General features: G+C 54.0%; 6 protein-coding genes across 6 annotated transcripts; 3 read left to right on the top strand and 3 right to left on the bottom strand.

Annotated features, from left to right (window-relative positions):
* Nucleotides 1-500: 500 nt before the first annotated feature.
* Nucleotides 501-1,851, top strand: A1O7_07744 (uncharacterized protein; the record flags this gene model as incomplete). Its single annotated transcript, XM_007761741.1, has 4 exons — nt 501-734; nt 836-1,253; nt 1,320-1,367; nt 1,547-1,851. The coding sequence occupies 4 exons, from the start codon at nt 501-503 to the stop codon at nt 1,849-1,851; spliced, it is 1,005 nt and encodes a 334-aa protein (XP_007759931.1).
* A 216-nt stretch (nt 1,852-2,067) lies between these two features.
* Nucleotides 2,068-4,998, bottom strand: A1O7_07743 (uncharacterized protein; the record flags this gene model as incomplete). The annotated part of the gene is made up of 1 exon (XM_007761740.1): nt 2,068-4,998. The coding sequence occupies one exon, from the start codon at nt 4,996-4,998 to the stop codon at nt 2,068-2,070; it is 2,931 nt and encodes a 976-aa protein (XP_007759930.1).
* Nucleotides 4,999-5,633: 635 nt separating this feature from the next.
* On the bottom strand, nt 5,634-6,728 carry A1O7_07742 (uncharacterized protein; the record flags this gene model as incomplete). The annotated part of the gene is made up of 3 exons (XM_007761739.1): nt 5,634-6,339; nt 6,404-6,598; nt 6,673-6,728. The coding sequence occupies 3 exons, from the start codon at nt 6,726-6,728 to the stop codon at nt 5,634-5,636; spliced, it is 957 nt and encodes a 318-aa protein (XP_007759929.1).
* A 333-nt stretch (nt 6,729-7,061) lies between these two features.
* Nucleotides 7,062-8,120, top strand: A1O7_07741 (uncharacterized protein; the record flags this gene model as incomplete). The annotated part of the gene is made up of 1 exon (XM_007761738.1): nt 7,062-8,120. The coding sequence occupies one exon, from the start codon at nt 7,062-7,064 to the stop codon at nt 8,118-8,120; it is 1,059 nt and encodes a 352-aa protein (XP_007759928.1).
* Nucleotides 8,121-8,551: 431 nt separating this feature from the next.
* A1O7_07740 (uncharacterized protein) lies at nt 8,552-10,003 on the top strand (the record flags this gene model as incomplete). The annotated part of the gene is made up of 1 exon (XM_007761737.1): nt 8,552-10,003. The coding sequence occupies one exon, from the start codon at nt 8,552-8,554 to the stop codon at nt 10,001-10,003; it is 1,452 nt and encodes a 483-aa protein (XP_007759927.1).
* A 79-nt stretch (nt 10,004-10,082) lies between these two features.
* On the bottom strand, nt 10,083-11,885 carry A1O7_07739 (uncharacterized protein; the record flags this gene model as incomplete). Its single annotated transcript, XM_007761736.1, has 1 exon — nt 10,083-11,885. One exon carries the CDS (start codon nt 11,883-11,885, stop codon nt 10,083-10,085), a length of 1,803 nt encoding a protein of 600 aa, XP_007759926.1.
* Nucleotides 11,886-12,095: the final 210 nt, after the last annotated feature.

Genomic DNA, 12,095 nt, shown 5'->3' with positions numbered 1-12,095 from the left:
AGAGTGAGTGAAGGAGTTGCCTCGAGACGAACTGCGATTCCGAGTCTTCGATTTCTACATACGGTTAGCTCAGCCTTGGCATAGATTTTGCTAAGGGCGGCCAATTTGTGGTTCATTGTCACAACAATTGCCGACGTGATGCTCGAGGAGAGAATCAGCCATCTACCCACCACAGCTGCACAGATGAAGATGCATCACTCCTGCCATATCACCTTCCGACTCCGCCGAGTCTGCCGGCACATTCTCTAGCATCTTTTCCTGAGAATATCTCGTCCAAGCACCTCCTCATACGGAGTACAGGCCCACGTCTCGCCTTGGAGAGGCGTTGGAGAAGCGCATCTCAAAGACGAAGAAGATGAGCTCGCACTCGGACAGGCCATGCGGGGGCCATCCCCAATTCCTGGCTCCTACGGCGCCCTACAAGATATTCAAACACAATGTTGCTCTGACACGTAAGGTAGGTTCGATCACGGTGGAATTCGCAAAAGCAAACATCAAACATGGGAGACGAGACCGCACCCGAGCCTTACAGGCTGCCAGAAAACCCGACCTACGGATTCGTAGGCATCGGCGTCATGGGATATGGCATGGCGACCAATCTCCGCGCCAAGATACCTCAAACGGCCAAGTTCGTCCTCTGTGAGATCAACGAAGCGAGAAGGGACCAGTTCGTCAAGGAATGCAACCTGCCTGTAGAAGTGGCGCATTCGCCGAAAGAGGTCGCAGAGAAGGCTGTAGGTCAGCACCGGCACCAGTCTAGCCCATCCGCGCCAAGCGCTTTGTATGGACACAGGGGATTCCATAAAGCTGAGAAAGAGTCATCACATCCATATAGGATATCATTATAACCATGCTACCGCGCGCACCGCACGTCCATGAAGTCTTCACAAACCCAGAAACAGGCTTCCTCTCCGCCCTTCCCCCCGCTACCGCCACCCCTCCGAAATTGTTTCTGGAATGCTCGTCCATTGAAGTGTCCACGTCCACTTCTCTGGCGCGTCAAATCCACTCCCAGAATCTGGGTGTGTTTGTCGACGCGCCCGTCTCGGGTGGCCCGCAGGGTTCCAACGCCGGTACATTGACATTCATGGTCGGGACTCCCAGCGCGGCGATGTTCGACGTGGTGAAACCGATCCTGGCGATGATGGGCAAGGAGGAGAACATCTACCAGTGCGGAGGCCTGGGCGCTGGGCTGGCGACGAAGCAGTTGAACAACTATCTAGGTTACGTTGGGTACTTGGGACTTTGCGAGGGTGAGAATGCTCCTCCTCCCGCCCGCTTTGAAGATGCGGGACAGGCTAAAATCCGATTTCGTCTAGTCATGAATGCCGGCTTGTTGTACGGTCTGGACCCGAAGATCCTGTCGAGTAAGCAAGCCGCGGCCCTACTATTTCTGGTTGGCTTTCCCTCCTTCTACTCGCGCCACTCCTTTTGGTGTCTTGTCCTCCATCTAACTGCGCCACTCCTTTTGTTGTCTTGCCTTCCCATCTAATAGCACCCCTTATCTCCAGTTATCTTACGCTCCGTCTAACGTGCTGCTATCTAGACGTGATAAATGCATCCTCCGGCATGAACTGGAACAGTCTCCACCACAACCCGGTGAAAGGCGTAAATCCCAATGCCTCCTCCGCGCGGGATTTCAAAGGCGGCTTCACGACAGAGCTGGCCGGCGGGGTCATCGACGACGCCGTGTCCCTGATGGATTCCGTGGGCGCCGAAACCGTCCTGGCGGAGCGCGTGAAGAAAGTGTTTGACGAGGCACGGAAGAATGACAAGTGTAAAGGGATGGAGGCACGGAGTGTTTGGAAGTTGTTCGCCGAGGATGGGGGACGAGATGTGAGGGATCTGTAAGTTGTGTCTGCTCAGACTCTGAGCCGCTGGGGAAAAGAAACGAGATGAGGTCGATAGTCGGACGAGCTAGGAGGCGACTTTTGTCGGTGGATCTGGGGGAGATTACAGTAGTGTACAGAGTATCGCTATTCTACAGGTACTGTTAGACTTTTGGCTGACGACGCCACTGCCATGCTTGCTGAGATGCTGAAGTCGGCTGTGCTGAAAGAAAAATGTTCAGTCGACATCCTCCTCCTCCTCCTCTTCCTCACCGTCGTCGTCTGCTTCCCCATCGTCTCGGGCTTCGTCGCCCTCCTCGTCTTCGTCCTCCGATACCTCCTGCCCGAGAACCTTGAGCTTCTTCTTATCCGCAGATCTCTTGGCTTCGAGATCCGCGAATACAACCAGCAGGTCGTCGAGTTCCGTCTGCACGTCCTTTCGCCGGATCTTCTCTTGTTCCAGCTCTTCACTCAGCTGCTTGGTCCGGTTCTCTGCGTCTGCGACCCGAGCGTCCGCCCGTTTCAGACGCGCCTCCAACGACTCGGTCTTGGCTTTGTACTCTTCATGGGCGGTTTCAAGGTCCTGTACATGGTCGGCGGCGGCTTTCTTCAAAGACTCTTCCAGTTCTGTTATTCGGTGCTGTAAATCTGCAATTTCTGCCGCTTCCCTGTCACGCGCCTTCTGGGCATTGGCAGCCGCCTCATCCAAGGCACGTCGGTGTTGCTTGTTGAGAGCGGCCCGCTCCCTAGCGGATTCCTGCTCGATCAACTTAAGACGCTGCTCAAATCGCTGCACCTCCACCTCGTGCTGCTTCCTTGCCGTTTCAACGGCGGCAAGATGGTCGTGGCGCCGGCGATTGCTCTCATCCTCATGAGCCCGAGTGAGTGCGCTTCTCTCCTGCGCAGCCGTCTGTTGCAATTTCTTGACCTCGTCCTCGTGATTGTCCTGCAAGCTCTGGTTGATCTGCTTGATGCGGGACAACTCCACAGCCGCAGACTCTCGTGTACGACGATGATCGAGCTCCTCCTGTTCCAACCGGCGCTTGAGCTGCAGGAGGTCGCGGTTGACCACTTCCAAGGCTTGCTTCTGTTCTTCGGTTTGGGCTCTCAGACTATCAACGAGGTCCCGAGAGACGCCCTTTTGAACCCCGTTGCTCAGGATCGAGACTTCGAAGTTGGGGTCCCGGTCGATGGCTCGTAAAAATCTGCTGTAGTTGTCCTTGAAGAAGTCGATGAATGTCTTGTCGAAGAACACTTCCGGGAGGCCGCCATTGCCAGTTTGGGGCAGAACCTCGAAATCTCGAACGAAAACATTCTCTCGAAGCCTGGTTAATCTGTCCACATATGCTTCTCTCCCAAGATTGCCAATCAGGAGGCCATGGAGTGTGCTTCGGGGGATCGGTGAATCTTTCGTAGAGAACTCGTAGATAATGCCAAGGACAAATGCACACAACCCAGCCACAAGCGGCATCGTGCTTTTCGTAACTTTGACTGCAGCAATGAGCCCTTGCACGGTACTCCCTTCGCTGAGTAAGTCATTGACCGCGTCCGGATCCTCAAATAACCACGTGGATAAAAGCATCAGACAGCCCAGTAGCGCACGCTCGTCCTCAACATGCTGCACACCAGCCACCACGTTACTTGTTATGCTCTGGAGGAACGTAACAACTTCCTCTCCACTCTCCGCATCTCCTTCTGTTACTTGTAAAGCCAGACCTTTGTTCTCCGGATTTTCGTAAAGCAGGTGTAGCAGGAGCACTGCGGCAAACCAAGGTTGGTAAGGATCCGACTGATTGCGAGACCCAGGCGGCTCTAGAAGAACGGTGAGCATGTTAGGAATGGCATCGTCACCCGCTTTATGTCCGTCGATCGCTCTTCGTAGTACATGCGTCCGTATACCCGGGTGACCATGCATGAATGCTTCAACACATGAAGATGCTGCCAGCCGGACGTCGAACATTGCCATTGGGGCCGGCTCCAATGCCAGTTCCAAGAGCGACTCGATTACGTTCTGAGTGCGAAAAGCAGCCTTCTTAGGCTTCTGTTGTTTTTCGGGGGACGCATGAGCGGAATGCCCATTGGTTGCCCGAATGCTGTGCTCCCTAATCATCACTCCAAGGTCCCCAAACCGTTCTTGAAGAGCATTATTTGCTCGAATAACGTCTCCACATGTCTGAAGCGATTTCGTGCGTACCCCCGTGCTAAAGATGGGATGGAATGCGATATGCAGGATGACTTCCACTGTGCCAGCCTGCCAGTATGCCTGCTGGTTGACCACGGTCCCTTGTGCCCCCTGGGGAAGAAATAGTTGAATGACTCCTAGTAAACCCCACACGTTCATGTCGCGCTGCGGTCTCATCCATTCCGAAACACCATCGTCAGAATCTTCTTGCTCAACGACTGCGGCAAGCAGCTTCTTGATCTTCTGGATCCCGCCCACCTCTCGGAAGTATGACTGGTTGGACGTGTTGAGGCTGAGAAGATTGGCCAGTAGAGACAGGCAATCTTGCACGGTGGTGCTGCCGTGGGTCAGGCCACCGTCTCCATCAATCAATGCAAATATGCGGTCGAATGCGTTTTCGAATGCGACCACCTTCTGGATCTCGGCAGAAGTTGGAGTCAGCGCAACCAGCAGCACGAGTGCCTCGTTTCGGACAGCCTCCCGCCGGTCGTCCAACACGTTCGTTATGCGCGACACGCCGAGAGGGGCGGCAAATACCGCTTCCTGTGTCCGCTGCGGCCGTGCCGTTGATATATGGGACAAGATCTGAAGCACATATAACCGCAGGTAGAACTCATTCGCCTCAAGAAGGTCCAAGAGAGCAGTGATATTGTCCTGTCGCTGGGTGAATTCATCCGCAAGCCACAGTGTGATATCTTCGGACGCCTCAGGTGATTTCTCGTCCGGCTCGAACAAGCCCAGTAGAGTCTCCAGTACTATTTTGATCGTGTCCCAGTCCTCGGCATCCTTGCGCAATGCCGCAATGAGGTCGCGGAGGGCCCCAGAGGCAACGGAGGCAGGATATACCTTTGCGAAACTGCGCAGGCCGAGAATTGCCGCACGGCGGTCTTCAAGGAGAGTGGCACTGGTCAACCGGGCACTGAGGGTCTGTATCGTATCGGTGGCATTCTGTCTGGCAGGCGCTTGGGCCTCGAGTATTCGCATCATCGTGACAGTAGGTCCATGATCACTGCATCAGTCTATTTGTCGCGGGGAGCAGCCACACAGCCATTGACTAAGGTATCGGACCGGCCATGCTACTGTGTCTCGCGGGTAGGACCGAGGCGTCGAAAATGGGCAATTACAGAGAATTGTCTCCCCCGTCTGTGCACTTCGTACTCCGTAGAGGGTCTCGACTTCTGTGAACGCGCTCCGTGTTGGAGAAACGACAAAGTGTCAACTGCCAAGGCATGGTCGAATTGATCGCGGCTCACCCTGCTTTCGGTAGACGGTGACGCCGCCCTGTGCTCACCCCGGCCGCGCGCGAGTCAGGCTGAGCCAGGCTGAGCCGGGCGCACAATCACCCGTGTCTCACCCCCGAGTGGGGAGGAGAACGCCAGGTGTACTACTGTGTATAGTACCTAACCTACCTATCCTACCTATATGTTCTAGGTATGTTTACTTTTACTGTAAGACAACCGGACCGCCGCTCACCTTCTTACCTTCTTCTTACCCTCCGACTTGCGCTCTTCGCCACGACTCTTTGGGGAGGATGAAAGCGCTAGGATGGTGCTTCTGTTCACCACCATTATCATTTGTCCTGAATCAAAGCTCCCCGTCACAGAAGGACGTAAATTCTTTATCTACTGTCGAGGTGTTCCCATTCCGAGCGCAGCTTCCATATCAAACCCCTTGATCTCACCCTTCTTGTACTGATCCACCATCTCGCCAAAGGTGCACCACTCTACACCTTGGAATGTATTGATCCACTCGATCATCCGCTGATGCATCCTCAGCACATGTGGTTTCCCACTGACCTGAGGATGGATACTCAGGGGAAACACAAATTCGTCATATTCTTCGTAGAAGTACAGAAAATGCTCTTTCCAAATATTTTCCAGGACATTGGGGTCGACGAAGCCATCACTACCGCCATCCCCAGGTTGGAAAGGGGGCCAATCGTCTAGGTGCCAGTTCGCCGGGACGGTGACAACACTTGACAGCTGGGGCGCAAGCATGGGTGTCATCCAGGTCGCAGCTGAGGGCGCATCTGAAGACGGAGATGCCGGTTGCTTTTGCGCCTTGTAGCCCGTTGTCTTGACGCTGTAGTTGCTGAAGGGCGTCCGTGATATAAGGCAGTCATGGTGCATGGAGCTGTGGTCGTATTCAATGCCCATCTCTTCCAGCAAGTGAATAGAACGTGGAGACATGGTCCATGCCGGTGCGGTCCAGCCTCGCGGTTTCTTGCCCGTGAAGTCTGTAAGCACTTGAATGGACTTCTGGAGGACATCGCGCTCCTGTTGCTCTGAAAGCCCTGACACATACTCATGAGTGTAACCATGGAGGCCGCTGGACGACACCAGTCAGTGAGGTGAACGGTCTTTGTTGCTCCGCGACGATGTATCGAACGTACATTTCATGGCCAGCGTCCCGGATCTTCGCGATCTGCTTTGGGAATGATTCAACGCTGTGTGCAGGGACGTACCAAGATGCCTTGATCTTGTACCTATCCCAGAGCTTCAACAACCGATCAATCCCAACGACAGCCCCAAAGATCCCCCGGGATATGTCCACCGGGTCAGCAGACGATCCATCCTTTGTGTCGATCCTAAGTCCCTTTTCTCAGCTCTGATGACTCCTGACCCGACAGCGCAGAGAAGATCATTACCGAAGTCGACTCACCATCCAGAAACAGCGTCGACGTCAATGCCATAGCCGACGAGTACTTTCTTAGTCATTTTCGCAGTACTCGCGAATCAAGGCTCTGGGTTCGCCAGGCTCAATTCGTTACCTGTCTTCTAGGCATCTGATACTTACATGTATCCCTCTGTTCGGTTCACATACTGTAATTGACCAAGAGTCGAGGCTCGGCAGCACCGGGAGGTGGGGACGTGCGGAAACTATAACAGGTGTCTTATCGAACTGCCGCATTTGGAAGTCAAATCCTCCGATGACCTTCGCCATACCCTTTCATGGAGACTTGCAGGAGGCATTGGCCCAAGTCTAAAGACTGGCCACTTGTTCACGGCTGACCGTTCGTGTCGTTGGCCGCAACGTTCAATGAGTCCACAATGTTCGCAATCCAATGTGAGGGAACCCCTTATGAGGTCGGTTTCCAGCATGGGGCGGCTCTTACTGCGCAGATCCAGGATAGCGTTGATTTTTACACCTGGATGTTCAAGAAATATACCGGCAAAGACTGGAAAGATATTCTGGTCGTCGCCGAGGAGTTCGCGGGTCAGATTGGACATCGATGGCCGAGGTTTTATGATGAGATCAGAGGAATTGCCGCAGGCTCGGGCCACAGCATTGAAGACATTGTTGCATTGAACGTCAGAACAGAGATTGCGTACGGGCTACTGGCCGCGTATATCAATGTGCCCGTCGACGGATGCACGACGCTGTTCTGGAGAACCGGGGAGAGTGTCTTCTTGGGGCAGAATTGGGACTGGATGGAGCAGCAAAAAAGGAACGCTGGGTTGATGACCATCAAGTCTCCGGGATTACCGACCCTTAAGATCATGACCGAGGCAGGAATCATTGGCAAGATCGGAATGAACTCAAGCGGCGTAGGAATCTGCATGAACGCCATACGATCTACCGGCTATGACAGTGGGCGCATCCCCGTGCATCTTGCCATGCGTATGGCGTTGGAATGCCAGACGGCGACCCAAGCAGCAGAACTGCTCCAGAACATCGGCGTTGCAGGCTCTGTGCACCTCCTGGTTGCAGATGTCAGCAATGCTTTCAGCTTCGAATTCACTTCCAAAACATGCCTTCGCCTGCGTGCCGACAATGAACACCGAATCTTCCACAGCAACCATATGATCGAAAAGCACGAGGGCATCTGTGAAGACCCTGAAGCAGACTCGTTTCCAAGGCTGCAGCGCATGCGACAGATTGCCGATGAGCAGCTGCTGGCAGGCGGAGTCAAGAGCCTAAGCAGCTTCCAAACGCTGTTTGACGACCATGACGGGTTTCCAGTTTCGATTTGCAGGTTTCAGGAAGGCGTCAGTGAAGATGCGACGCTGTTTAACATTGTGATGGACTTGAGCAAGAAGGAGGCGCTTGTCACATTTGGCAAGCTGTGCAAGCCCGAGGGCGTGTACAGTGTAGCATTTGATGCGTAAAAGAGGGACGAAAACTCGTACGGGGATTAAGCATAAGTCTGTAGTTCGTGCCACAACGTCCAAAGTAAAGATATAGCAATAGGCAGACCGACAAACACGTGACCGAGCCATGGAGCTCCACGTGACGCATCGAGTCCAAATTCCTTATCAATTCCACCTCCGCGACTGGACCATGTTGAGGATGTCGCCCTTGATAAAGCCAGTCACCTCCATCAGCGCACTTGAGTGCAGCTTCCTATCTCCAGGCCACTGAATGCAACTTACCAGCGAAACTCTCGGCCTCAAGTGGCAGGATGAGCACCAGGTACCACGGGGCTGCCTGTCGGACGTGCCGTCGACGAGGAAAGAAGTGCTCCCGTGAATTGCCCCAGTGCAAATCATGCCTGGTTAAAGGGATCGAATGTGAAGGCTATGTCATACGCTGGGCTGGCATGGCCTCGCGTGGCAAGCTGGCGGGCAAAACGAGCATGGCCGAACAGAACACTGCAAGACCTGTGAAATGTGGCCACCAAGAATGCGGGTACCCGGACGCGAATCCCACATCAGAGGGAACCAGTGTATCGTCAATTCTTCCACTTCTGCCGCCAGTCCTACATCCCGCTGAGGACGTTATCATAGACGCCTCCCCACCCCTTTTTGACTGGAGCCCGACGCAGTTTGAGCACGCAGCTCTCGCGGGCGTTGTCTCCGAGACTGAATCGCCAGAATCTGATGCAGACGGTCTGGAGAACTCACTCGACCGGCGTGTGGAAATGTCAGCGCCGGCAGAGGATTATCCGGCTCTTATCAACCCGTTGGATCCGTACAACATTCCGCAAGAGCTCAAATTCATTCTCAACTACCATCTCCTCGAGGTGGCTCCAAAACTGGTCATCGACGACACTTTGACCCGCAACCCGTATTCACAATTCATCCTTCAGCTTGCTTTAGAGAAGCCACCTCTTCTCTATGCGTGCGCTGCCTTGGCTGCAAGCCACTGGCATGTTCGACTGTTGAACAAGAGTTGCAAGGTGGATTGCCTGAGGTTTCGCGGCAAAGCGATGCGCCGATTACAGGAGCAGATGTGGTCAGAACAAAGTGCAAAAGATGACGGAAATCTCACGACCATCCTGATGCTGACGCTCACCGACATGAGTCTCGGGGAACCCTCCAATTTCGATGCACACTTTGGCGCCGCAAAGCGGCTCGTCGATCTACGCGGCAGCGAATGGACGCGAGATGCATTTGTCGAGCAGTACATTTCATGGCTCGATATCATGTGTTCGGCCAACCATCATCGGGAGGCCTTCTTCACCCCCGAAGACGTCGCTGCTTTCACCGGCCCGTCACGACAGTGGAGTCACGATGTCTTTCCATGCCCTCCAGACCAATTCACAATAATATCAGAAGTAATTCGACTTTTTAAAACGCAACCTGATCCGCAGAATCCAGCACCAGAAGTTGTGGAGAAGGCCATAGAATGCAAGAGACAGGTCCTGTTTCTCCCTATGCATACCGAAAGAGGTCCGGGCTGGTTCCATCTCACCGAGGCCTTTCGCCATGCCATCGGTATCTACACGATTCGGCTCTTTCACTTGGAAGCCGACGAGGACGAGATTCAGTGGTTGACACAAAGCGTCATTTATCATGCTAAACTCACCCCACCACATACGGGGTGGACTAACCATCTCCTGTGGCCTTTGTTCCATGCTGGACTAGAACTCCGTGAGGGGCGCCAGAAGCAGTGGCTGCGAGAACGGTCAGACGTCATGCAACGAAGCGGAGGATTTCGCAATGTGGAGACATCAATGGAGATACTGGAGCAGGTTTGGGACAGCGGTGTTCGACCCGACTACACAAATCTGCTTTCCCCTGACCTGTTCAACGCCATGGTCCTTGTGTGAAGTGGCCGCACCAGGCATGTTCAGCGTACGCTACCAATCCAGAGAATTAGCAGATAGGTTTCCGTCTTCGATGGGCCTGTCAAAGGCAACCCAGCGAGCTCTGACAGCCACCTCCTTTCGCCTGGAGAGACTGCAGTACCTTCCGAGCGCAACGTTCACCGACGAGATAAGCATTGATCTGTGTATGATTGCAAGTCAGAATTGGGCACACCGATAGGTCGGCAACGCGAAGTCCTTGTACCCCGATCACTCTGAAATCCGTGTCTACAACGGCATCTGGATCACTGTCAGACCCCATCTTGCAGGTTCCCATACTGTGATAACCTTGACCGAGATTTTGGCGGATGAACGCCCGAATGGTGGTATCATCGTTGCCGCTCGGGGCATGCACGACCTCGCGAATGTACGACTTGTACGCATCAGCCTCGGAAATCTTCATGGCCAGCTTCACAGTTTCCAACGCAATTCTTTGGTCGTACGGATGCTCGAAGAAATGAGGGTTGATTTCTGGGGGATCCCTTGGGTCTGCTGACTTCAGGCACACTGTACCGCGTGAAAGGTTGTTTTGGAGAAGAAGCTCGTGATGCATGTAAACGGCTCCTGGATCTCCTGGGAAGGCCACCGGCCCCGATCCTAGCCAGATTTCGGCATTGGGCCGCGTGGGCTCCAGCATGAAAGATTTAGTGTCTTCGTCCAGGTCTTCGAATTCTGTACTTCGAAACAGCGCCTCGAGTTTGGGAAATGCTACAGTGCCACTGGTTCCGAAAACGTTATGCGGCCCTGTTTTGTCCCTGGCGTACTGCAGATCTGCTTCGGCAAGTAGTTCAGGGCTCTCAAAAATCTGGTTATGAGCGGCATTGTCATCATCCACCAAATATTCCAAGGTCAGAATGCTGTGGTCGAGCATGTTTCGGCCGACGTTTGGGTTGTTCACTATGCACCCTATGTCGAAGCTTTCGAGGTGCGGTCGGGGTCCAATTCCGGAAAGCATCAGGGTCTGGGGAGATCCGAAGGTTCCTTGACATAGGACCACCTCCCGGCGACAGAAAACGCGGGACTTGACCCCGCTGACCTGGTTGGATATCTCGACACCAATCGCTGTTGGCGGCGTGCCCTGACAAATGATTTTGTCGACCGCAGTACGGGTGAAGATTTCAAGATTTGAAAGTTGCCGTCGGGTGTCTTGATCGAGAAAGCGGTTGGCTGCGTATGATCTGACGCCGCCCGCGTTGTTGAACTGCGCAAGGCCGACGCCTACTGGGTTTCCCGAGTTGTTGTCTGGGCAGGTCTCGATCCCTACTTCGTGGCAAGCTCGGAAAAACATCTCGACTCCGGGTGTCATGACATCGCCAAATCCAATCCTGAGCGGTCCTCCCACGCCGTGGTTCGCCGAGTCTGGGCTTGCATACTGCTCGAAGCCCTCTGGTCGCTGTGGTTGAAAGTCTTCCAGTTCCTTCATTACTGGCAAGATGTTGTTCCATTCCCACGATTCATCGCCCGTTCGGCGAGCCCATTCATCATAGTCGACAGCTGGGCCTCGTGCGAGGGCCATATAGTTCACGGCTGACGTTCCACCGAGCTGCTTCCCCCTCAAGAACACGATTTCTCGATTGTTCAGCTCCTTTTGCGGCACACTGGGTATCTGCCATATTCCTCCGGTGTCTCCGCCATACAGCTGGTGCACGAACTTGCCAGGAATGAGTGCGTCTGGCGATTCGTCCACATCCCGGCCAGCCTCAATCAGTAGGACTGTGGCCTCGCCTTGAGACGCTATACGTGCAGCGATGAGGCAACCTGCCGTACCACCTCCACAAATTATGTAGTCAAAGAACGATATCTTGGATGGCTCTTCATCAGAGCCCGTTTCTGTCCTTGCCAACATGATTGCGCTCACTAGAGTTGCGGCAGGTTTCCAGATCTCCGATACTCTGCCACACTTTCAGGATCTAAGTATTTGACGTGAACAGTTCGCGCACGTGGTCAAGACCTAGCAAAGCAATGTCTCATTTGGATCTATAACAGCTTGCCTAACCTGGTATCTGTGCGGTTGGACTGTCTCCTTAGTTTGTGCCGCTTCGCGGGGATCCTCTGT

The sequence above is a fragment of the Cladophialophora yegresii genome, assembly GCF_000585515.1.
Source record: "Cladophialophora yegresii CBS 114405 chromosome Unknown aczIN-supercont1.5, whole genome shotgun sequence".
In the NCBI taxonomy this organism is placed as follows: domain Eukaryota; kingdom Fungi; phylum Ascomycota; class Eurotiomycetes; order Chaetothyriales; family Herpotrichiellaceae; genus Cladophialophora; species Cladophialophora yegresii.
The sequence above is the reverse complement of the archived record's forward strand: the minus strand, read 5'-3'. Positions and strand labels throughout refer to the sequence as shown.